This window comes from Anopheles stephensi, unplaced genomic scaffold (genome assembly GCF_013141755.1).
Source record: "Anopheles stephensi strain Indian unplaced genomic scaffold, UCI_ANSTEP_V1.0 ucontig42, whole genome shotgun sequence".
In the NCBI taxonomy this organism is placed as follows: Eukaryota; Metazoa; Arthropoda; class Insecta; order Diptera; family Culicidae; genus Anopheles; species Anopheles stephensi.
In genome coordinates, this window is record NW_023405369.1 from 73213 (window position 1) to 97857 (window position 24645).

Below are 24645 nucleotides of genomic sequence, written 5' to 3' on the forward strand. Positions count from 1 at the left end.
GGTCGCAACTGACAGCTGATCAGCGAATGGAAAATAATAACAAAAGTTTATAAATAAACACACCTACCATGCACGGGGGGAAAAACTCGATCGCGAGAATGGGAGCAGAAAAATGACGGAGTCTTATTTCCGACCGAGTTCGAGCAGGAATAGAGCTGCTCGTACGGCAAACATTCTTCGCTAACCGTTCGCGTTGCGTGAGTGCGGTGGGAAATAGTCGGAACGCTTGTGTGCTTTTCCCAGTCGAGGCTGGTGGTAACTGGAAAATTTATCCTTGCGTGGTGTAGTGATCAAGTGCATGTTTTTCGGCAAAGTGTAATCGCAACAAATTACCCCCATTGCTTCAGTTGAAACCAACAGCAAAGTGACGAGATAGAATTTCGCTCATTTTGTGTGAAAAAAAGCTTCGAAAGTGTCGGCTCAAGGCAGTTCAGGTGTCGCGTGCCGTAAGCGGCGTACGCGCTCCATAAACCAGGAACGTACGGTCAAGATGACCAAGGAATCGGAGGATTTGGAGCGGGAAAAGGAAACCCTTCGCGAGCGCATCATGCTTCGGGTTTACTATGCCGCGAAGGAGGGCTTCTGCACGCAGCTGTTGGCATTGCTGGGCGAGATAAAGGATGACGAGGAACGCAATGCTATGGTGAATCAGGTAAGATTTGCAGGACCGTCATTCGCCGATTTTACTACGGAAACGATGCTCATCCCGCAAGCGAAGCAAGCAAAACAACCGTCATCCTTCTGACCCAGTGGAACGAACGTACCAGCGACTGCAGGCACCAACCGCTTTAGGCAAAATTTTACGATCCCACATTTTGGCAAACAACCATACGAGTAACCACCACCCACCCCTGGCGGTTCTCTCATGCCCTTTGCACACAACGCAATCCCCAGCGCGACGGCGGCAGCAGCATCAACGCGTGGTGATCGCGCACCGTTAATGAACTATAAAATTTTTCGCCAACACACACTTGCGCCCGCTTGGTGCTTCGATGGCGTTGTGTCTTTTCCGATGGATGCGCTAGCATCTCGTAATTTCTGTTTCTAATTTCGTCACCTGCAAAGAAAACCGAAAATCACACACAGACAGCCGCAGAAAACCACGCGCTGGCGTCAAACTTCAGCTAGTCCCCATCCCATCTTCCTGCTCCTGTTGGGACTTCGAACGGCCCGCAGTGCTACGCATTGGAAAACCCAAACGCTTGCTCAGCAGCTCTTGCTTGCTTGCCGGCGGCGGTGGTGGTTGTGGTGGTGGTGATGCGCAAAAAAGGCCACAAATGATACCAAACAAACCGATCTGACCGATCTTTTACACGCGATACGCGCTTGATTTCGTTACAGCAAGCTCCGTTTCACGGTCAAGGATAGGTTACACGATTTACATGCTCCCTTACCCGCGGGGGATAATATCAAACAAACTTTTGTCGCTGGGCTGTGTCGAAATTTCAATGCGTACGGACACGATCGCGACATCACACGACCATCATTGCGGATTGATTAATTTAACCAACGGCAGGACGGAGCAATGCGTTGTTTAAAACATTTCCCACTGCAAACACAAAGCGACTCGAGCCACAAACAAGCCGCAAAGACGACACAAAGACGCAAATTGCGCATTGAAATTAAATTCCCGTGCGTGTTGTTTGAATTTTTGCATTATAGTTTTGCAGTAAGAAAGCGTGTGTGGGTTAAAAAGCAATAAAAAAAAACACCGACTAAGTAATACAGTGAAGAATGTTTGCAGTTCGCCTCGCAGCATACGGCCACGCCACACACGCTGCAACAGTTCGACTTCCGTATACAGGCTCGTAAAAATGTGTGCTATTTTCAATCCTCGTCACGCTACTCAGAAGCAGCAAAAGAGTGTGAGGGAGAGTAAAATCTTTCACCATACCAGAACAATGCGCTTGGAAGGTGCATCCAGGGCGTTAACGATCTTGCAGGGATTAACATTACCGGAAACCCATTTCCACTAAATTCCCATTTTCCATCCAGACAAATGAGGGCAATTTGGGTTATATTTAATTCCAAAATTTTAACCAGCTGCCAGCCTCGTACAACGACGCTGCAAAAACCTCGATGGAGACGCCTGGTTTATTGTACCGTGCGGCGTGGTATTTGCGTTGTGTATTGTTTCGAAAATTGGAACAGCAAAATAACAATAAATTTTTCCACTTTTCCACATAAAGAACCCCTTTTCTGGGAGTTGAATAATTTGTATCTCTTACAAGAATAAAATGGTTTCATTCTCACCGGATTTTGTACGGGATTATTCCATGCGTACACCACACGACGCCGGCATCACGATCCTCTATTCGATGCCTCTATTTTTCCGGATCGTATTCTAAAAATAGCGACCACACGATGCCGAGATGGGGGTGTGCGATCATGTGTAAAACGTGTCTAGCGTTTGACAGGGGCATCAACAGAGGGAATTACAAGCCAGCGGATCGCAGGATGTTCAAAACGTCCTTCCATCCACTATAAACCCGTGCGGCCGAGTGTTCAGGTCAATGACGTGTAGGAATCTGTTAGAAAATGGATGTCATTACCATGGCGAAACAAGATCAGAATCGTCGGGATATAATTAGTTGAAAGGAAGAAGGGAAGGAAGCGCTTGAGTTGATCGTCAACGAGCATAATGAGCCGTTTGAAGATGGGGACAGAATAATAGACCAGAAATGGCTTCTTAACAATCCGCGTACGTCTACACAGCAAATGAGCTTACGCTGTTGCTTTAGAAACACTCACGCAGAATAAGGCAACCTCCACAAGCGTAACGGGCACAGAGTTGTACTGAACGTAAGAAAAGGCGTCCGTACGATCGGTTTTGTTGATCGTTCCTGCTAAGCATGATCATGTATGGCATCACGCTTTATTCGGTGCCTGTTACAGTTTTCCATCGTCCCATAGTTTAGTTCTCTAAAGCTTATTGAGAACGCGAAACAAAGAAAATGGTACGAGCGTGTGTCAACACAATTCTACGACACACACATTGCTTTTAAAAATGCTCCAATGAATCATCGCGGCTCTTCCGCAGAAACTAAAGCACTTTTCCTTCCTTGGACCTTGGACTGACGGATATTGCAAAGCTGACACACCGGGAATGCTGGCTGAGGAAATATTTTGATTGCTGCGTAAATGATCTCCCCATCTCATGATGATGATGACGATGATTCAACCATTGAGCCACTTGAAACGTAATCGGTTCTCCTACACACTAGAGAAATTTCTTGTACCTTTAGGAAAAAAAAGGCAACTTCCCCCCCGATCTTCACAACATCTCACTCAATTCGCGTTCATCGCTTTTAATAGCCGATGACATGCGATGCGCGCGATTCAGGTGCGATCGTGTCGGTGGTGCTTTGCTTCGTAATGCGGTTCAATTTTTTTTATTGTCATTTGCTCCATACCAACTCATTGCCCATATACTGATGCTTGTGCCTTTTTTCTTTGCAGGAGTTCTTCGAAGACGAGCACCAAATCTTCACGCCCCTGATCGTGGCGACGCTGAACGGTCACTTGGAAATCGTTCACATACTGCTCAAACTGGCCACGCCCGATCTGGACAAGGAGGGCTGCGTGAAGGTGCACGGCGAGCTAACGGACGGTGCAACGGCCCTGTGGGTGGCGTCCGCCCTAGGTCGCCTAAACATCGTCAAGATGCTGATCCAGCACGGTGCCAAAGTGGATAACTGCACCAAGAAAGGTTCGACACCGTTGCGGGCGGCTTGCTACGAGGGCCGGTTGGATGTGGTCCAGTATTTGGTCGACCACAACGCGAACGTGTGTACGGTTAACATGTACAACAATACGTGCGTGATGATCGCAGCGTACAAGAACTACACCGATGTGTTGCTGTATCTGCTCGAGAAGGGCGCTCAGGTGAACGAGCAAGCACAGTGCGGTGCGTCGGCGCTTTACTATGCGGCCGAATGTGGCCACGTGGAGGTGTGCGAGATTCTGCTCGATTATGGTGCAAGGTTGATGAAGAGCACGTTCGGCTTGACGCCTGCGCTGGCGGCTGCCGAGAGGACACGTGAGGCGGTTGTGCAGGTGTTCCTAGCGCGACCCGGTTTACTGGCGAAGGAGGAGCGCATCGATGTGATGGAATTGCTGGGAGCATCGTACGCGAACGACAAGGATAATTACAGCTTGAGTAAAGCCTTCCAATATCTTCTAGCGGCAATGGAACTTAGGTTTGTACCTTCGCGACAAACGGCAACAGCGGCGCGCAGATTTGTAAAGCTTCTCTCTCGCTTTTTTTTTCCTGCCTTATAGATTCGAAGATCCGGACAACATTATTCGCAAGCCAGCGTTTGAACCGATTGCGGCATACGAACACTGGCTCGAGTGTCAAACGCTTCAGGACCTGCTCGCGATCCGCTACAATCACAACTCGCTGCACATGGAGTCTCTCACGATTCGGGAACGCATTCTCGGTGACCATTGCCCGGAGGTGGCGCATGCTATCATCTACCGTGGCGCAATCTGTGCCGATAACGGACGCTTCGATCGGTGCGAAAGTCTGTGGCTGCACGCGCTACGGCTCCGGCAGCGGAACGGTCTGCACGTGCAGCGCGATCTGCTACGGTTTATGAAGCTTTTCTCGCAAGAATTTTTGCTCAACGAAACGGTTCGGTTCGACAGTGTGATCGCAGTGCTCGGGGCGTGCATCGACGAGCTGCGGTACAACCAGCAAAAGATGGCAAGTCCTGGCCCGAAAGATGACACGGATGCGATAGCGGACAATTACGAGATGAACATCGTGACGGTGCTGTACCTGATTACGATCATAACGAAGCTGCTGCAGCGGGAGCAGTTCGAGCGGACGGAAGCGCAACTGCTGCAGGTGTATCAGATGGTGTACCAGCTTAACTTGATGATGGTGCGATTGCGGGACGATCAAACGTTGCTCCATCTGGCTGTGAACGGTGTAACGCCGGTGGATGAATTTGTTACCGAAGAAGTTTGCAGGTAAATGTATAAAAAGAAACGGAGAGGATCATTTGAGCTGGGTTTAAATTAACATCGATTCGCACCCCTTTTCCATTTTAGATTTCCTTGTGTAGAAACCGTTAAGCTACTCCTCAAGTGTGGTGCTCCTGTTGACGTGGTCGATAGCGATCGAAACACACCTTTACACACACTCACTTCCACTGTGAGTAGCGCTAGGATTGAATTTATTTAAAATGCCTCACTAACAGCGATTGCTTTCCCAAAATCTCAGCTGCAAACGACTGTGCTACGGATGGCGGACAGTAACGTCAAATCGGTTGTAAAAGAAATAACGGAAATTTTCATCGAAGCCGGCATACATCTGGATGCGGTGAACGCGGACGGGTTGAAAGCATCACAAGTTTGTGTTCAAAGTAAGTGTACTGTTGGTTCGCTCTCCTATTTCAGCTAGTCAATAATGAGATTCATCCGCCTTGCATCCGCCAACAGGTTGTGTAGCAGCGTTTATCAAAAGCTACGAAACACGTGCCATCAATCTGCGCTGCCTCGCGGCTCGAGCGATCGCTCAGCATAGAATCCCGTACCGGAAGCTAATACCACGCCAGCTGGAAGGGTTCGTACAGCAGCATTGCACACCAAAGAGCTAGGCCGGCCAAGTGCCGCACGGTACAGAGCTTCAGCTGTCCTTCATATTCTACCAGGGAGGAAGCAGACTAGTGACCAGCGAAGGCTATAAGTGATATAATCAAAGTGTAATCCCCGTCCTTCTTACCATTGTGGTGCTCCGGTGTATTGAGCATGAGCGTGCTCGAATGAAAAATGTATTGAATTTTGAAAAGATTTAATAAAACTAATACCGCGAGGAGTTGCGGAGTTGGATAGAGAAAAGAATTTCCTTGAGCAAATCTATTGAATGTTGCATCCGAGAAGGTTAGCATTGCTCGATTGATCGTTCGTTCCTTGGGGTAGTTTATATTTGGCCTTTTTTTATAGTACTATTGCAAATTTTAATGTACATTATAGGTTTTTTTTAGTATTCCCGACTACAAAAGAGCTGAAGTTCTTGATACGTCTACAGTTCATCGGATAAAGTACTGGGCGCCTCCTTCACAAGAAGACAGAAACACCCGGTAGGTCTCTTCTTATTACTCATCTGGCTTGGAAAAAGATATTTAAAATATAATAACAAAAATTCGCTTTAAACCCCCCCCCCCCCCCCCCTTAAGTCAGCATAACGAATGTGTGAATAATGCATCCGTGTAGCGCTGCAATGCAAACACATTTTCGAACAGGTTTTCCTGGGATAAAGTTCAGCTCTCATTTCACGTGGAGCTCATGTAAAAAGGGACCACCTGCGATTCCCAAAGCAAAACACCCGTCCTCCAAAAAATGGCCCAGCTTTTGCTTTATTGCTTTCCAAAAAAGTTGTGCCTCCAAATGTACAGGAGAAAGGTCAGATGTAGCACCGGCTACGACCCGGAAAAGCTGCTCAGCAAACACTGCACAATGGAAGTTTGTTGAGTATGGGCCCGTGCTTTTTTTGTTGTTGTCGTTGTTTTTGCTCTTCCGTTGCTGCTGTGCGCCGTTAATAGCCTTCGACATCGACTGACCAGCAGGTGTGCTGTACCGAACCTATCCTAACCCTTGCGGCCATATGCGGCGGTAGCCAGTAACGTTTGTTTCCCGCGTTAAGCTACCGAATCCACCGGAAAGGTGATTCGCCCAGCCTTGCTTGGTCATGTTTCGAGTAGCCAAACTCCATCCAAAGTCGTGGAGTACGAGAGGGTGAATTGTTTTCGTCGTTAGCCGTTAGCCCCCCCCCCCCCCCTCTCCTCTTCCACTCTCCGATTTTCCGATCAATCCGTTCGTTCGACCCGTTCTCACCCTTATGAATAATAAACAGTGGAAAATGGGACGTTGGAAAGGCACACGCTTCATTCCCTGTTGCCTTTTTCCCTGCCCCTGTTTGGTGCTGTTGAGGCGTGTAGATATTCACCACGAACCAGCGTCGTGTACCACATGGAGCAGGTCAGTTGGTCCTTTTTCACTTTCCACACTCGCTCAGAGACATGGAAAACGCAAATGCCATTTGCGTGCTACAGCAGCAGCTTGGAGCCGTGTTCCAGTAGTGTAAGCTTTCTACAGGAAAATGGACAGGAAATGTGTCCTGCGTTTCGCCCTCAATCCACTCCCCCCTCGTTCCTCATCATCATTAACGACCCTCTTTCATGTGGTCCATTTTCCGAAATGCAACCGGCCACAAAACAAACGCACACAAACACACCCCCCTCCGGGTCAATATAATAATCGTCATTCGGGCGGAAAACTGCATTTTGCTCTATTAATTCTTGGGCTTTCCCTCCTTCCCGGAACGGGGGAGGGGGAAGGGAGGGGGGAGTTCATTTTCCCTAACCCTCAGTACCATCCCGCTACTGGCTTCCCATTATTGTCCCATTCGATGGTAAAGATAGCTTTTTGTTGGTTCGCGCACTCCTATATCACTACATAGCAAAGACACACATACACACACAAAAATACCAGCAATGAAAAGGAAAAGCAGATGGAAATGGAAAACACACGATTTATAAATATTTGAGCACACAAAAGAAAGGTGCGGGATGGGTGCAGAAAAAAGAAGAGCATCCGGTACGCGTTTGATGGGTAAAGAAGAAAAAAAAAAGTTCGAAAAATGGTGCAATCTGCACTCTGCCCAGCGTAGCGATGCACTTCAAATGAATGCCGACCATATGGGGGGTTTTTCCTCCGTTTTTTCCGTTTTTTTTTGGCTCTGCGTTGTGCTGTTTTGTTAATCTATTGATCTTCACTTCACTAGTGGGGCTTAAAACATAAAGCAACCGAACAGTGAAGGCTGGAAAAAGGCAGTTGGAATTTTTAATCATGCGTTTATTTTTTACATCGGGGAATTGAAACAATTAATTATTTCTTTACTTCGAACGTTAGCTGCAAAAAGTCAGCTGAATGTGGGAAGTGTATTTTGTGGTGGTTTTACTGGCATAGCATAATATAAATGGAAGAAATGGCTAAGGATTTAGGGAAAAGCCGGTACGAATGTTTTGATTTGAAAGCATTAATGTCATTACTGTCAATGCGTCCCTCTATCGTTGCAGTCGATCTGCCCCGAGTGCTTCGGACGGTACCATTGTGTAATAATAAAAATAATTACTTGCCCAGACCATTTCAACATCAATCCAGCAATTGACAGTAATAGTACGCCAATGCTGGTTCCAATTCTATGGAAAACTCATACCAATGCCCGCAACACCTGACGACGTATCCTTCGCCCCACGGGTAATGGGTCTGTCCACGGACACCATCGATCCACTGCTCGAGGCGGATCGATCCATTTCCCCTGTGCTGCTGCTACCGAAACACCCGGAAGGATGTACACACCGACGTTCGTAGTGTCCTTGGCTAAATAGAACATAGTCGCCGGGAGGGTGTTGGGTGAACTGTACCCATACTGGGGAATCGCTGGACAACACAACGAGAGAAAGAGAGGACAGATAAAAAAACCCTACCCGTCAACCCCTAATCAACTGCCGGAATCGGATTTATTGACGACAGTGGCACACACACACACACCCAAAGGGCTGCCGTGTATCTATCGGTGGTTTACTATCTGTTTCCAGCTACCTCCTCTGTCCAGCTAACCTCGCTCCCTCCTCCCATGGGAGTGCTCCATCCATCTGTAGAGGTGACATTTTAATGGCCACACCATTCCGTGGCGTTCCACATTTTTTTCTTTCTCCCTCTCTCTCTTTGACTGCTTTTTAGTATCAAAACATACAAAACACTTGTAGCGTGTAGCTATTAGTGGGGAGCTTTAACGAGAAAAGTTAACTTACTGTTGACGTTATGGTGGCGTTTATCCGGCCATACGCATTACACCGACGTGAGTAAACGCGCTTAGTGTTTTGTTCTATTTTCGGCATCGGCGCATTGGTGGAGGATAATTCGAAAGTTTGAAGTTCGTCATCCACACTTTTCCCTTTCTTCGCTTGTTGGAGCTGGAAAACAAAACTAATGTCTTATTTACACACACACACAGGGACTGGCCATCACGAAAATACTGTGATGTCTCAAAACGTACAAGTTGATTACAGAGTTACAGGACAGCGAATGATTCAATCAAGCTCGCTGATCAACGGTGCACCATTGACGCATCTAGACAGCCATGACCTGTTACAAAATCGAAAACCAAACGTTTCTATTTATACACGCGTTCTGTACACGGATAGCGCGTCATGCTACTTTTTCTTTTGAGAGTAGCGCGTTCGGGAAGGATACTAGAAACTCTGAATAAGTAATCGTTTGTGTACCGTGTGGTTTAGTGCATGTATTCGAAGAATTGAAAGCTCCAGAAGTGTTCTAGCTAGGGTTTGGTTGTCTATTCTACGGCCGTTTCAATGCTTCACTCAACTTATCAGTCCACTAAGCGTGGATTAGCAGCGGAGATTGTGTGCTCTCGAAGAGCAGGGCTGCTCAAACCGATTCCGAAAGATGATCGTTGCAATTTTTTCACTCAAAGTGTAAAGTGTATAGCTACAATCGATTGGTTCCTCTCTAGCAGATTTCCTCGCGATAATGTCCCTTAGAAAACATAATTCAAAATAGTACCATTTGCACTTCGAAACTCCGTTGTAAACCCCTGACCGAGAGGCAAGAGAGCACTCGAACCGAGAGGAACTCTGCGTCCGCAGAAGATTATGGCTGTGTCGACTGCTCGCGACCTAGCGAGAGGACTCTCTCGCTCGCGTCTCACACAGACGGTACAATTGTGCTATTGACGGGTTGTGAACGCAAACAAACCACGTTGCCGCCGAGCCAACTGCTGTTGCTGGTGTTAGTCGACATCTTCACATCCGTTCCGTCCAGTCACGCAGCGCTGCTACAGTAGCCAGAGTCAGAGACACATAACAACAACAACAAAGAAAGCGCCCGGCAATCGAAAGTAACCGGTCGCCATACAGTACCCACGCCATATTGTTATCTGAAGCTGCATAATCTCTCACACTCGAGTGCTGGGCCTGTAGTATCCAGATGGTGTTTAATATTGTCCCACGGGCACGTGATGAGGAGGTAGCGCGACCGATCCGTGTAGGATGAAGCGACACTAGGACACCTTGTGGAGCTCCAAATTTAGACCGTCCGTTTTTTGTTTGTTTCGATAACGACCGCCAAAGGTGATAACGATCACGCAAAATTGTCGCTGAGCCCCGGTTCGGGTTCGGGTGCTAAACAGATGTGCTTAATTAGAGTGTGTGAACGAATTAGATTAATTTGTTTTTAACCACTGCGTTACAGTGAACGGTTGTGTTGGTGAGTTTTTGGCGGAGAGTCGGCCTGTGTTTGCCCTAAACATGTGCCTCAAACAGTGAATTACTAGCGGAGAGGTTAAAACATGGAGAACCACATTTGCCGGACATTGTGGAGTGTGAATAGGATGAATTCCTTACTGTGTAAAGTTAGCCTTAAATGGGTTTAATTCGTACAAGTAGCTTATCTTTCTTTAATCCTAAGGAACAAAAGTGAAATTGGAACATCACGCTGCTCCACGAAATTGACCACGTCTAGGCAATTCTGTGGTTGGCCAAAATAAGACCAAAAAAGAAACCACAAGTACGAGATATATCCTACTGATAACGTGCAAACTCGACAAAACGGTCACCGACTCGTTTGACGTGCTATCGTGAGGCCTGTCCGGCTCGGTGGAATTTAGTGCGACCGTCCCAGCAACGCGAAAAGCCAGTGGCAAGCGTTTGCCCCGGGGATATCACAAAAGTCCCACGGTGTACTGGAAACGTGTCAAGAAGTGAATCATTCCGCGTTGCTCACCGAACGACCGACACGTATCCGGTTGGTGTATCCTGGCGTCCGAAGCCTCACACCAGTGCACCAGACGAAAGTAGTACGTCCCAGGTGAGTTTGTAGCCCTTTTCCCCCCTTCTCTCTCTTTCTCGCTTTCTCTTGTACTGTTTCCATTATCCATTGGTCCACGTGTCGGGAGTTGTTTTGAATGACAGGAATCAATTCTCGCCGGACGGTCGGTGGACAGTTATTATCACGTTTTCCCTTTGCGCCGCACACACACACACATTGATGCATTGGCCGTTGGTTGATGAATTTTCCTTTTGCTGGGCGTATTTCCCATCCCAGGCCAGTTGCTGGGGTTTTGCTGTTGGGGTCAGGAAAATGAAAATGGAAATTATTTAAACCACTATTAACACGATATGATGCAATAGGGCGAAGAGAAAGATATGTAGCTCTAGAATGTACGCTGACATGAGTCATTCGGTTTTTGTTTTTCATCTTCCAACGCACACTGAGATACTGAACACGTTGTAGTGAGCTGAGTTTAGATTTTGAAGCATCTGTCACTTTTGACGGTACACTATGGCAACCACCATTACTTCCTTTTCAAATACTGCTTAGTTTCAAATATAGAGGTGCGTTCCATTAAAAAAGCCCCTTCTTATCAACACTAAGTTTATTTTATGTAACGGTTCTAATTACGTCCCCATTTGCTCAGCAAACGCGCAAATGATGCAAGTAGATCGCCGTGTTGCGATAAGAACTGCGACGTGTGCATATGCACTTGCTAATGTGCTTTCTGTTGGCGGTGTTCCCGGCAAGTCGACCCAACCAACAAACGATCGTTTTAAACGTCTTTTGTACACACCAGATGTCCAGTTTTGGGGGACTGCACGTGACTGGAATGTAAAGTGCCTTCCGAACGAACTCTACCCAACCGTGACAGTGGTAATTCACACGGTGGACACGGTGGTGAGAATACCAGGCGTACCGATGGGGGATTTTTTTTCCGACCACTTCCCTGTTCTTCTTCTGTTTCCTTCTTTCCTTTGTTAGCAGATCGCGAATAGAACGCAAAATCCTGAAACGAAAACCAAATAAAGAAAATCGTCATGCACACACATAGCAAAGCTTCAAGGACAATCCAACAGGTCACGACGATCTATTGATAACGGAATGGTTGAGCACCGATTGTTTTTTTCTTCTAATCTCAAATAGAAATTTGCAACTTTTTTTGTAAGCCAAATCATGTGTATTTGCTCATTGCGCTTTCGGGGCCCCATCCACGATGTTTTTCTCTCTGCTTACTTTCTTTACGTTACACAGTGTCGAGCTCAGTGAAGAAATGATTGTAGTTACTTATCGTCACCTTTAATCAAATTTTGTTTCCTCGCTCGCTACATCACATTCGCCTCGCTTCTCGTTACCTTGGCACACATTTTGGAGGAGCACTCTGTTTCGGGGCGCGGATTTAATGGTAATGAAATGAGTCGCACATTTTGCTTTTTGGCGGACATTGGACGACGGTGCCTTCGATTATCACCAAAGCTGCGTAAGGGTGAGACCTTTGGGTGGACACAAAATTAGCGCTTGACTCACAGAGGTACCGCGACAAGGGTGTTATCTTGATGATATGTAGAAGAGTGAATTTTGTTTATGAAAATGTGGGGCTGATTATCGTATTCCACGTCGGGAGAATGAAAAAAAGAACTGATGCTATCTGATCTGTTTTCAAGATGAGATAGTATCAGTTCTTTTTGTTTTTTGCTCTCCCAACGTGGAATTGCCCATAACGTCAGGAACTTTTGCTTTTGGGGTCTTGGAATTCCCACCTTGAATGTGACATTCTCGGTGCCCCACTGTCTAGCGATTCATTGAAATATGACTGCTTTGTGGTTTTCCCACTTCATCAGCACACGCTCGCTTCTACCGTTTGTCTCAGAACACGAAACCTAACCTAACAAAACACACCCCTCGTACCACACGGCTGGGGTGTGTTAATCTGATAAAGAGCTGTAAGAGCATTATTTGGCAAAGGCAAATAATATCTTCACGCATTACCTACCCCAACCAAACTGAATGTAGGTGATGTAGGTGCGTTGGGGTAAAAAGCGGGGAATTCGATTTTATTGAACCTCCAACTCCAACTACACTCGTTAGTGCGTTTAAACTCGATTGCAGATTGTACCAGCGTGCCGAATCAACTGGCTGATTAGAGTGTGTCCAATTATTTGCAACACGGCTCGACGTCCGTTTGGATGACGGAAGCCTGGTGTCGTACGGTATCGTGGCATGCAAATCTGACCCAACCCCGTGCGACGACTCGACGACCGCTCATAAGCTTAATTACTCATTAAGCCAGACGGACCAACCTCGTGCCCAGCACGCTGGGAACAATTCGTCCGGACTGCAGAACGGATCCACTCCACCGAAATCTCATTTTGTGGTGGTTCTGGGTTTACCCGAAACATTGAAACACACACGCACTCGTGTCTGTCCTTTTCCCGAAATTGCACGAAATATGGTGGGGTGAGGCTAAATAGTTTAACCGTACACACCGACCCGACCGACTCGCCAAAACTCCTATACCACCGTTAAATTATCGCTACCTAATCCAAAATCCTAGACCCTAATCCGGTATTATCTTCTTGCCACGCCAATAAACATACTCGTGTCCGCGCGCGCGTTTTGCGGTCGGCGCCTACCGTCCCTGGGTCGTTAGACACTCCATTGTATCCTTTGTGTCACATTGCGCCCCAAATTTACCTAATGATAAATCAGGCGTGTTTGTGTGCGACTATCCCGTCCCGTTTCCCTATCTAATCGGAAAGCGGAGATCCGATATCACGCATGCGAATGAATAGAGTATACGGCTCATAAATCACGGCCAAATCATGCACACGCTGGATTTGCGGGGGGATAAAACCTTCCGATAAAAGTTAAACAAATCGTCTAAAAATAGTGCACATCGGGTTGACAATTAAGGGAAATTAAAGGGATCCTTTAATTCCTTTACTTTGGGAAAGGTTCATTGGTTCATACCACTCCGGTCCATTTGGGGCGTGGAATAGAACGGACGGTAACGTATCGTTCAACGGCAAGGGCCGCGGTTTGGGTTCAAATCTCGAATAAAATACCGTCCTGTGTGGAAGTGCAGAGATGACTAGATTATTTTTTCGATTATGGAGTAATCCTCTACAGGGTCCAATAAGTTGGTGACTATGCAAATTTTGCTCCCAAATGTACAATCGTTCGTTATCCTTGTGGAAGATCTTGTCAAGTGCCTTAAGGACATGAAGGTTTACAGTCTGGATTTGCTACAAATATCCTTTCAGCTTATCTCGGTCGTTCAAATATCTCGACTGAGAGGCGCATCAACGAACGCTATCACTCCTGTAGCCTCGTGAGTTATCATACGCCAATGTCTATTTATGTATATTTTGGCACTTCCTTGGGACTACAATCGGCCATTCTGGCGTTCTTTGACTTTATTTTACCCGTAACAAGGTAGTCAGCTCTTCTACCAAGTACAGCGGTCTGGATAGGATTTGAACCCCGGTCCTACCGTGTGAAGATCGGCGCCGCTGTCGTGTCATACTCCTGATATGCCAAACTCACCTGGAGCTAGCAGAGTCTTTATATACCAACCACACACCAACCAACTTACGATTCAACACACCAGAAGGCTTTTCCACAATCCGTTTCCGATTGAGAGACGGTGGTGGTTTAGCGCTTGCCTGTTCCAACCAATCCAACCAATCCAACATACAATACATCTTGATCGATCGGAATGGAGCAATGAATTACATTAATTGCTGCCGAGCCCGTTGGTTCGTTGCACTGCCGCCATTGCCAGCTATACATAGCTCCCTACCGATCCAGCATTCTTCACCTACTTCGCGGAACAAGCGTCCTATTTGGCTGCGAATGTTTTCATGGTTCGTCTTTTCTGCTGGCGAAGCGATTGCGATGCGAGGATTGTTGCAGCAAATTGCACCGATTAGCTCCGGTCAGCACATCAAAACTGTGATGTGAATCACTGTAACCAGTCGGTTGGAAAATGGTAACCGAAGGGAAAAAGTGTCGTTAAATTATGCAACACTCCCACTTGGATTGGCAAACAGTCGATGGAAAAGGAGGGAGGCAAGGATATTGATAAAAAAGTCTTTTTTTTCCTTTCAGTCCACAGACGAGCTAGGCCACTCCTGTGGAACTCAAATTAAAATAATGGCGTCTCATTGGAATTTCACCATTTTGGAATAGAATCCCATCACACATTCCTACTTTAAAAGGCGGTTAAGACGCTAAACATTCTTACCTCACGAATCTTGCTAAGCACTTTTAGACAGCTCCGTATCGTGAATCGGCTCTGCGCACACATGTGAGAAACAATGTGCCGTGCCAGCCACGAGCCGGTGACCTTCGCCAGAGGATGTGAATAAATTCGCCCCAGTCGCGGCGCACACAACAATCGGTCGCATTAGTAGACGCTGAATTGAAGCCCTTAAAAAATGCAACCAATAATGTTGACCATAAATTCTGCATACCGCACCGTACCAGCCGTTTCGGGAGCGAAAATCCACCGTGGAAGGTTTATGCAAATTGACTTCCGGATTTCGTGGCCGACTGCAGACGGGTGTCGGCCTGGTGCTTGTTCTAGCCGAAGGTTGCCACACGTGCATAATCCTTGAGCGGGCGCTGTGGTTCGGTTTCTAATGCCGTTTTCGTGTTTATTCGTGGTACCCGAAAGAGTTTTCCACACACGCACACTCATTCACTCTGGCATGCGTCACCGGGAAGATCTGATAAGAGTGAAGCACGCCCGGCGCAGGTCTTTCCTGTGCGATCACGATCGATCTGTCAAGCCGATCCGAAGCGACTGTGTGTGTGCGTCATTGCAAACATTCGTTGCAAGTCATCCAACACTGAATCGGTGGTTATCAATTTCATCTCGGAGAAACATTTCTAACTCTTCTCCTTGTTGCTTTTCCTTCTCTCCATCTCTCTCTCTCACACACTAGGTTCTCTCGACGTAATACCCGACACAAGCTAAGCGCCGTGCATTTGCAAAGCTACTGTTAGTGTGTAAACATCGCCGAGACGACAACATACCCAACACCATCATGATTATATTCCTCTACCTGATACTGGTGTTGGCCTGGGCGCTTCTCATCATCATTCTGAAATGCAAAAAAGCACGCGCCAAGCGGCTGGCGGAACAGGAAGAGATGGCCCAGCCGGTGCACGTGGTGCAGATCGGGTCAAACCTCTACGACATTATGTCACTGCACCGGGACAACTACAGCGGTGTGTACAGCTGTCTCGAGCACGGTACCATCGCGCAACACCGGCAGCGTGCCTCGGCCAGCGTGACCCACTCGAATGCGGCCTTCGTCGGTGACGATGGGTCCGTGTATCCGGGGAACGGCATGGGTAAGTAGTAGTGCATGTCTGCCAAACCGCATGGAATCTCACCGCACATTTCTCACACTGCTGTCCTTCCTTCTGCAGTTGCCCTGGAACCGCCACCATCGTACGAGGAAGTGATACGGCTCCCTGCCTACTATCCCAAGGTGGAAACGTTCGTGCCGGAAATGGTTGTTCCACCGTCGCTACCGCGGCCCCACACGGTAGCTACCCAACAACCGGCCCAGCTACATCAACCAACTCGTCCCGGCACGTTGGATCTCTCTGCGGTGGCAACGATTGCATCTGGCACGACCGGTCCGGGAACGCCAACGGAACCGACCGTCGATGCAAACGGAAATCGTATCAAGGGAACGAACAGCAGCAGTAATAGTAGTTGTACACCCTTCACAACCACCACCACCGTAACGGTGCAGCAGACTGCTAGCTCGTAACAAGGATCGACCACGACACACAGCCACGGAAATGGTGGCGTTTCGGAATCGAAATCATCAAGTGCCTAGCGGGTGACCCACTGGACCCACCACACACACACACTCCGAGCGTTTGGGTGCACCTTGGGGGGTCTCGGACCGTCTGTCGGAAATGGGAAACGGACAGGGAAGATTAGTGCATACATATCTCCAGTATCTTGTATCTGTGACTGTGTTTTAATTTCGTTTCTAACCACACGTCCACACACATCCAAGCACACAAGCGCCGGATGGCACACGAAGCAAATGCGTTACTGACGAGCGTACTAGCGTACCTATGTATTCTGTAGAAGGCTGGCCGTGGTTTCTTTGGTTTGTCTCTAGGTGCCCAAACCGAGCGGTTTATCGAAATTGACTCTTGTGGAGAAATATATGCGATACAATTACACCAAAAACGAGGGCGTTCTCTCTGTGAGTGTGTTTTTTAAAGGCGACTACTTTTTCGGCATTTAAACCACTCGCTCAATCTAGTTAAGAACCAACACGCTTTGTTTTATTTTTGAACTGCCGCTTTCTCCCGCACAAAAAAATCTTGTTGCACTTTTTTACAACATTAAACGCGATTTTAGTAACTTTTCTCCCTTACTCACACAAATGACACGATGGCACAGTACGATTAGTTTAGAATGAAATGTAAAATACAACAGAATGCTAACGACTTGCAAAACGAACACACCTACGTCACGACCTTCGCACTACACTACAGGGTCACACTGTTTTGCTTTTCCGTGCACCGGGTCTTACCGTACTAGCATAAATAACCAACTCTATGTACAACAAATTTACATAATTTGTTCGCGTTTAACCGTACGGAATCGATCGATTCGGCGCCACCGAACAAACGGCGTGACGTAGAATCACAAAACAACGCAACTCACAGACTGGTGGTTGCCTGTAGCTTAAAGTATCGGCTACGACTTTCTACATCCTGATGCGAGCTGCGTCTCCGTTCGTCCACAGCGTAGCAGCTCGCCATAGACGGCAGATGCCGATGCTCCCCCTTGAACCGTACCAGCCCCCAAATGAACGCTACCAAGCTGGTAATAATGATGATTGTCCCTAATCCCTCCAGCAGGACACGGCCACCATGTACCGACGGGAGGCGGGCTGCTTCCGCTTCGGCCGCTAGCTGCAGCTGTCGGAAATCGGGATCATCCCGTATGTGGTTCGACAGCACACCGACACTCTCATCACCGTCGTCATCCTCGTCGCTGCTCTGGTCCATGTCGCTGTTGTCGTTGTAGTCTGTTACATCCGGCACGGGATGATCAACACGATCGGTCTCCTCAGTGCCTTGATACTCCGTGTCCTCGCCATCGTCATCACTGTCCCGTCCCTTCAGCAACTCATCCCGATTCCGATCGTCGTGCCGGAAGTCGGACGAAATGCGATCAAAGTCCGAAATGTCCGACTCGTTTGTCTGGCGCGTACTTATCTGCAGCTCCTTCTTTATCGACTTCCGTTTGGCCGTGTTGATGTGGGGACGGGGTAGAGCGGTCACCTTACAGGCACCGAGATACTCATCCTTTGAGATGTCTTCCTTCATGATGAGACAGAATTTGTAACTGAAGCAGGGAGAAGCTCGATTAAAACCATGCGTGAGAGTACAATTTCGTAAGGACATCCTACCTAACGTTGCTTTGCAAGTCATACGCTCCAATCAGCTTGGTACTGTAGATGTACTCCATGGCCGTAATAGGAGCTTCCGGTTTCACAATGCAAGACACCTAACAATCGGAAACAGAAGGCGTTACAATCCAATTCCAACCTCCATTACTTGCCCAACTTACCTCCGAATTGTACAGGATCATTTCGGGATCGTCCGTGTGAAACACGTACACAAAGCGGCATGAATAATCGTCGGTTCCCAGCAGCCAGCTCAGGTAGACGTCACTTTCGTCGGTGAAATTAACCTCCCGCAGCCGAACCTCACTGCCAACGTCGCGCACATACGATGCATTGTTCTTCAGCTTCAGCATCACCTCGATCGTCTGGAAAGTTTCACGATCGGTCTGCTGCTTGCTGCCACCCTCACCACAGGTAAGCGTTTCCGGTGCAATCTGCAACAGATCGGCACCCTCCAGATACGGCGGTGTGGCACAGATTGCTCCAAGAATGCCTTGCGATGCAGGTCGTGCTCCGGCCAACCATTGCAGGAACGGTTTCATCGTGCAGTCACACACGAGCGGATTACTCTCCAGGGATAGACTGTGCAGTTGGGTCGCGTTCACTAGTGCGTACTCTGCAATCAGCGAGATATCGTTGCCGTCCAGCCGGAGCTCCTTCAGGGCGGGTAACGGAGCGACCACATCGGCCGTCAGTGCTCGCAGGAAGTTGTGTGTAAGATCGAGGATAATGAGCCGTGGTAGATGCTTGAGCGATGCATCCGAAATGGTAACAATGCCATTATGCCCGAGATCGAGCATTTGCAGGGAGGCTAAGCCCGAAAATGCGTGATCTTGCAGCACATCGATTTGATTGCTGCGAAGGGACAGCATCTGCAGATACGGATACGCCTCCAGTGCGCCATCGTGGATGCTGGAGATGGAGTTTTTGTCCAGGTAAAGAATCTCTAGTCCGCGAATTCGTGGTAACGTGGTGTTCTGCAGCGGACCTCGTATCCCGTTCGAATGTAGATGAAGTTCCTTAAGGCTCAGGCAAGATACCAGCGATTTGAGGCTCTCCGGTGACTCCCCCAGCCGATTCCCGTTTAGCTTAAGATGAAGCAGATTCTTCAACGGCACCAAACTTTTCGGAGCAATAAGCGCGATCTGATTGCTGCTCAGCTCGAGATAGGACAGCTTGGGTACGGCCAAAAAATCACCATTCTGCAACGACTTAATCTTGTTGAACGAAAGATCCAAACGATCGAGCTGCCCAACAGCAACGAGCGACTGCATCGGAACACTTTCGAGAGCGTTGTTCGGTAGTCCGAGCGCTTGCAGCGGTGTTCGAATCCCGGCAAAAGCGAGCCTATGCACTCGCTTAATTTCTCCGGACGAGATCACCAAACCTTGCAGTGAGACGTTTTGGAAGATGTTCGCATCGCTGATGCTGGTCACGTTCTTGAGCGTACAGTCCAACAGCGATACTTCGTACGGCGATCGTCGCAAGCTGTCCGCAATCACTTCCAGCCCATGCAGATCACCGCTACACCGTAGCGTGTGTGGCAGGTCACAGCTGCACTCCAGATTCGCGCCCTCGGACACTTTCGGACATTGCCAGTCGCCCAAATCTCGGATCCGTGGTTGCAGGGCGCCTTCGAAACGCTTCCCGTACGCCGCCGCCTTCCGATCGTACGTCGGTTTGTTAACAAACTTGCGAGCGGTCCAGGCCGTTCCGAACGCATCTTGGGCGGTTTGTGTCAGATCGTCTTTTGTTCGATTGCTGCTAATGGTGCTCGTGGCCGCGGTGGTAGAGTCTGTGGTAATGGTGGTAATAGTGCTAATGCTGCTTAAACTAGACGATGGGCGAGGAGTCCCCAACGGTGGGCTTTGGTAGGCGGCTGGTACTGACGCTGGTGATTGACTAGACGACGTTTGAGTGCTGCTGCTGGATGCGGTTGCTCCTCCGCCAGCAATCCCGGCTGTCATAATCTCTGCCCCATATCCGATGGCAATCAGCTGTCCGACGACTAGACATGTGTAGAGTAATTGAAATCTGGAAAGGAAAACGAAACACCCCCGTCAGTGAGTACGTCACTTGTGGCAGCAAATAAAAATCAATATCACTGTGGTTAATTTTGAAATGTTTCCTAGCTACTGGTATTTCCCAGCAAATCTAAATGCTCTTCACCGGGTACGTTAGCCACACACCACCGTCAAACATCAAATGATCAGCTCATTCTAATAAATTAACGTCTACACCAAGCTTCTCCGAGTCTTCGATGCCTTCTTCTGGGGCTTTTTTTTTGTTTAACAACACGGTTGTACTACCGATGCACTTTGATCTCTCAGCCGATTAGTCCATTAGCCGTCCATCAAATGTTTCATAACAAACCTTAACGCCCGAGGCGACGGCTCTAATTCCCGCTTCGTGATCTTGGGAGCGCGTGAATTCTAACGATCCCCGGGGGCCGGGAACGACTCAGACCGGGGCTGTTTGCTGACGAGGGCAATCAGTTTGTGTCTGAGTGTCTCGGTCCGAACACGGTGTGATCTCGGTTAGCGGATCCGTAATCGCACGATGAGTGCCAAACGTCAGAACTTCCGAGCGGCGTCTACCGTTGGCGTAATTTTAATGTTGTTTACACTGCACAGCTTAAGCGAGGGCAAGGTGTTTGAAAAATGTCCTCTGGCTAGAATGCTGGACAAGCAGAAGATTTCTTCACGATCACTAATCTCCAACTGTAAGTAAGAGTGCGTGACGGTACGGGGACAACAGCAAGCGCACCTAATCGTTTTCTTCTCGGCAAAGGGGTGTGCCTGGCAATGGCCGAGAGTGGCGGTGACACTAGCAAAGTGACCACACTGGACAACGAGTCCGCCAACTACGGTATCTTCCAGGTACGTGAACAAGGGTTGTTCCGGAGCTACGATTCGATCGGAATGGAACATTAATTCACTGCGTTATATCTTAATGGGGCAGATTAACAGCAAAACCTGGTGCCGAGAAGGACGCAAAGGTGGTCGTTGCAATAAAAAGTGTGAAGGTGAGAGTTAGGGTACCGACTGTGCCGTGTTCCTACGGTGCGAACGCAATAAATCTTCCAAGGCAAGATATTCGCATGCTGGATAGCTCATTAGCAGCAAGTAACAGGCGGATACAGCCGCGAATAAGGGAATCGCACACTGATCGTTGGAATGTGTTAACACCAAATTAGATAGAAAATTTTTGGAACAGAGAGTGTGAAGTTTCGTTTCTTTGGAAAGATTTAACGCTCATCGTGTACTTATTAGCCTTGCAAATCAAGACAGAAAACCCGGAACGCCACTTCCGGTGCATTTCTAGCTTGATTTAGTGATCAGTTGTCCTTTGATTCTGACTATTAATTTTCTACGCACGCTTTCCATGGTTGTTCCTTCGCGCCGCGATCGACTAGACTTCCTGACCGATGATCTTAACGACGACATTGAGTGTGCCAAGCAGATCTACAGTGATGGCGGTTTCGGTGCGTGGAAGGGCTGGGTAAACCGGTGCAAGCAGAAGACTCTACCCGATTTGTCATCATGCTGGACTTAGGCCCCGTCGCCACACTACATTGTTAGTAGACATTAGACAATGTTGACAGGAAAAAAGTTCCAAATAAAATATTTGACTTTTGTTGCTTCGTAACAGTGCATTTTTCTAACCCTGCACGTTGGCCCATTCACGTGTCAGATAACGGCGGAAAACGAGATGACAACGAGGCGTACAGCACCACCGATAACGTTACATATCAGACGTTGTTTGATATCACACTCGGCGTCAAAATAATACATTGAAACCCACTTGTACCTCAGGTCTGTCGTGGTGAGCAATTAGACCCAATACCTCGTGCATCGGCTAGACTCCCTAGAATCGACACTTTGCTCCCATAATTACCAAGCTGGCACCAATCGGCGATCCCAGCGAGAGAGACGCTATTTCTACAACCCTACAGACTTCTCGATGCACACTGGACCAGCAGATATTGCAGCATCGTTTGAACGATTAATTTGTTATTGTTTACATTTCATCACACGCTCTCTTTCTCGCTCTTTCACACAATCCACAGTCGCTTGATCGCGCACTAGATCGTGCGGATTTTCCCGGACATTAAATTCAAGAAACAAATACAAACAGTATCAAGGGTCAGTACTGGAATTGAATGTTAAAATAAACCGGTGAATGCATTTATGGACTGGTATGTGTACTATTTTAGTACACACACACACACAGACAGACAAACAAATTACCTTTCCCATTTCTCGGCACTCCATTGTATGTAACAACAATCTAGTTCGCAACAAGATAAGCATCTTTGGGTTGATCAGCTTCTTAAAATTAACCCCCAACACCGCACGCTACCTTGTAACGGGGATGAGCGTTTACATTAGCAATGTTTGTGTTGCACTCTTATGTATGTTATATTCACCAGGAAAATAAATTATCTAATCAACAGTTGTGGTATTTATAGTCCACATTCATAGGAAATGATATGCATAACAACATTTCACGCGGACAATCTTCTCAGAACTGACACCATTTCTTCGAATGTAGCCAACCGTCGCTACACGCTCGTTTCTCTGGGTGGATTGAAAATGATAGTGAAGATTCACAGTGCCGTAACCACTACCACCGTAACTGTAAGGGGATGTTACAGGCTCGAAACGCAGCCACCCTTCCAGCTGCTGTGTGTTCCAGCGCTTCAGCGCTAGAGTCTGACGTTGTTCCACATCGCGCTGCTCCCACCCGAAAAACCCATCCAGATTGTTCAAACACCCTCTACCGGTGTTGAATCCACTCGAAAGTCACTGCCGGATCGAACCGTGCCCTGTCAAGTGTTGGCGCGCAGTGTGTGCGTACCTAACTATAAAACGCGTGTCTGCGCAGCACGTTCGGCGTAAGCAGCTTCGACCGTACTTAGTGACAAACCGGAAATCACGCATCGCTGCGTACCCTCCAGTTGGCCGAAACGTCCACAAAACGAGCGCAACAACAATCGGGGACCAGTGTCCAGATTTGCCTGTGACTGAAGTGAGTGTTTGTACTTTTCAGCGAACGAAGTGTCGTATGCAAACGCGCGATATTGTCTTATCTAAGGAAACAGATAGTAGCGGTAGGATCTCAAACTTCTAATAGATATGTTCCATCATCATCAGTACTGAATCAGTGAAACGGTGTACATTAAGGTTAATTTAGAAATTTAATCCAAAACATTTTCTGAAATTTTACCGTGATTGCGTGGTCCGAGACACCCCAATACGCCGCCGAACAAAACCCCGGAAAAGGTCAAGTCAACACAGCTGTTCGGCAGACCTGTTCGTGAAGGTCTCCGCGAAGCCGGCTACGGCACGGTGTTTAAAGCTTTGTTTTTAACCCAACGATGCAGCAACAAACAACTCGCTTGTGATGTCACACTGTGTGTGCTTTCCGTTTCTTTCCGTTTGTTTTCGTTTGCTGCGAGACTGGTGGATAGAATTTTTGGTTCGATTCGCCGCCAACTGCCTAGGTTTCCTCGTGTAGAACTTTGCGAGTAGAGTTCCTTATCGTGATCGCTACCATCGTTCTAATTTGCATCTCGTTCCAGAAAGCGATCTACGATGGCTTCCAAGCAACTCCCGTGGGCTATTGTTGTCAGCCTATTCCTCATCAGCCTGCCAGCAGTGATTGATGGCAAGATCTACACGAAATGTGAGCTCGCTAAGCAACTGACCGCAAACGGGATTAGCCGAACGTACCAGGGACACTGGGTCTGTCTGGCGATGGCCGTCAGCGGGCTGGATACGTCCAAAACGACGACGCTGCCCAACCAAACCGCCAACTACGGCATCTTTCAGATCAACAGCAAGGAGTGGTGCCGCGTGGGCTACAAGGGAGGCAAATGTAACATGAAATGTGAAGGTAGTCTTGAACGAACGCAACCTCCTTCTCTACACCACCCACACTGATCCTCACCGTGTGTCTTACTCTTCCTGCATTGCAGATCTAGTTACGGACAATGTGACCAACGCAATTAAATGCTCCGTAATGATCCAACAGTCGAAAGGATTCAACGAGTGGGTTATGTGGCAGAAGAAGTGCAAGGGCAAAGATCTTCCGGACATTACAAACTGTGGTGCAATTGGTTAAGATTCGGGACGATTTCTAGCAAGCGGTTTCCTCCAGCCCAATCGTGAGCCCCCTTCTTCTTCAAGCGTATGCAGCAACAGTACTTCACAAAGGACCCATTTAAAGTGCATCTGAAGAAAGCATACTTTTAATCATCCTTAATCAATAAATTGGGAAAAAGACTCAGGAAATAGTTTTCGAAAATCTGCAGGAGATCTTCATA

The 24645-nt window shown here is 47.9% G+C and overlaps 5 protein-coding genes across 7 annotated transcripts; 4 read left to right on the forward strand and 1 right to left on the reverse strand.

Annotated features, from left to right (window-relative positions):
* The first annotated feature begins 35 nt into the window (after nucleotides 1-35).
* On the forward strand, nucleotides 36-5847 carry LOC118516917 (protein fem-1 homolog B-like). Of its 2 annotated transcripts, XM_036062760.1 has the most exons (6): nucleotides 36-652; nucleotides 3460-4199; nucleotides 4282-4977; nucleotides 5059-5161; nucleotides 5231-5372; nucleotides 5449-5847. In XM_036062760.1, the coding sequence occupies exons 1-6, from the start codon at nucleotides 491-493 to the stop codon at nucleotides 5604-5606; spliced, it is 2001 nt and encodes a 666-aa protein (XP_035918653.1). In that variant the 5' UTR covers nucleotides 36-490; the 3' UTR covers nucleotides 5607-5847. The 2 variants fall into 2 exon arrangements, 1 of the variants encoding a protein (XP_035918653.1); XR_004908168.1 differs by lacking the exon at nucleotides 5059-5161 and having other exon boundaries at nucleotides 37-652; nucleotides 5449-5590.
* Nucleotides 5848-9832: 3985 nt separating this feature from the next.
* On the forward strand, nucleotides 9833-17080 carry LOC118516929. Its single transcript, XM_036062775.1, has 4 exons — nucleotides 9833-10299; nucleotides 10501-10899; nucleotides 15813-16224; nucleotides 16303-17080. The coding sequence occupies exons 3-4, from the start codon at nucleotides 15915-15917 to the stop codon at nucleotides 16650-16652; spliced, it is 660 nt and encodes a 219-aa protein (XP_035918668.1). The 5' UTR covers nucleotides 9833-10299; nucleotides 10501-10899; nucleotides 15813-15914; the 3' UTR covers nucleotides 16653-17080.
* A 77-nt stretch (nucleotides 17081-17157) lies between these two features.
* On the reverse strand, nucleotides 17158-20476 carry LOC118516928 (receptor-like protein kinase). The gene is made up of 3 exons (XM_036062774.1): nucleotides 18482-20476; nucleotides 18321-18418; nucleotides 17158-18256 (listed from the first exon to the last, which is right to left on the reverse strand). Exons 1-3 carry the CDS (start codon nucleotides 20282-20284, stop codon nucleotides 17566-17568), a joined length of 2592 nt encoding a protein of 863 aa, XP_035918667.1. The 5' UTR covers nucleotides 20285-20476; the 3' UTR covers nucleotides 17158-17565.
* Nucleotides 20477-20799: 323 nt separating this feature from the next.
* Nucleotides 20800-21965, forward strand: LOC118516930 (lysozyme-like). The gene is made up of 4 exons (XM_036062777.1): nucleotides 20800-21039; nucleotides 21108-21196; nucleotides 21279-21342; nucleotides 21733-21965. The coding sequence occupies exons 1-4, from the start codon at nucleotides 20877-20879 to the stop codon at nucleotides 21870-21872; spliced, it is 456 nt and encodes a 151-aa protein (XP_035918670.1). The 5' UTR covers nucleotides 20800-20876; the 3' UTR covers nucleotides 21873-21965.
* Nucleotides 21966-23010: 1045 nt separating this feature from the next.
* Nucleotides 23011-24645, forward strand: LOC118516931 (lysozyme c-1-like). Of its 2 annotated transcripts, none has more exons than XM_036062779.1 (3): nucleotides 23011-23430; nucleotides 23902-24215; nucleotides 24298-24630. In XM_036062779.1, the coding sequence occupies exons 2-3, from the start codon at nucleotides 23915-23917 to the stop codon at nucleotides 24441-24443; spliced, it is 447 nt and encodes a 148-aa protein (XP_035918672.1). In that variant the 5' UTR covers nucleotides 23011-23430; nucleotides 23902-23914; the 3' UTR covers nucleotides 24444-24630. The 2 variants fall into 2 exon arrangements, with proteins under 2 accessions (XP_035918672.1, XP_035918671.1); XM_036062778.1 differs by having other exon boundaries at nucleotides 23013-23348; nucleotides 24298-24645.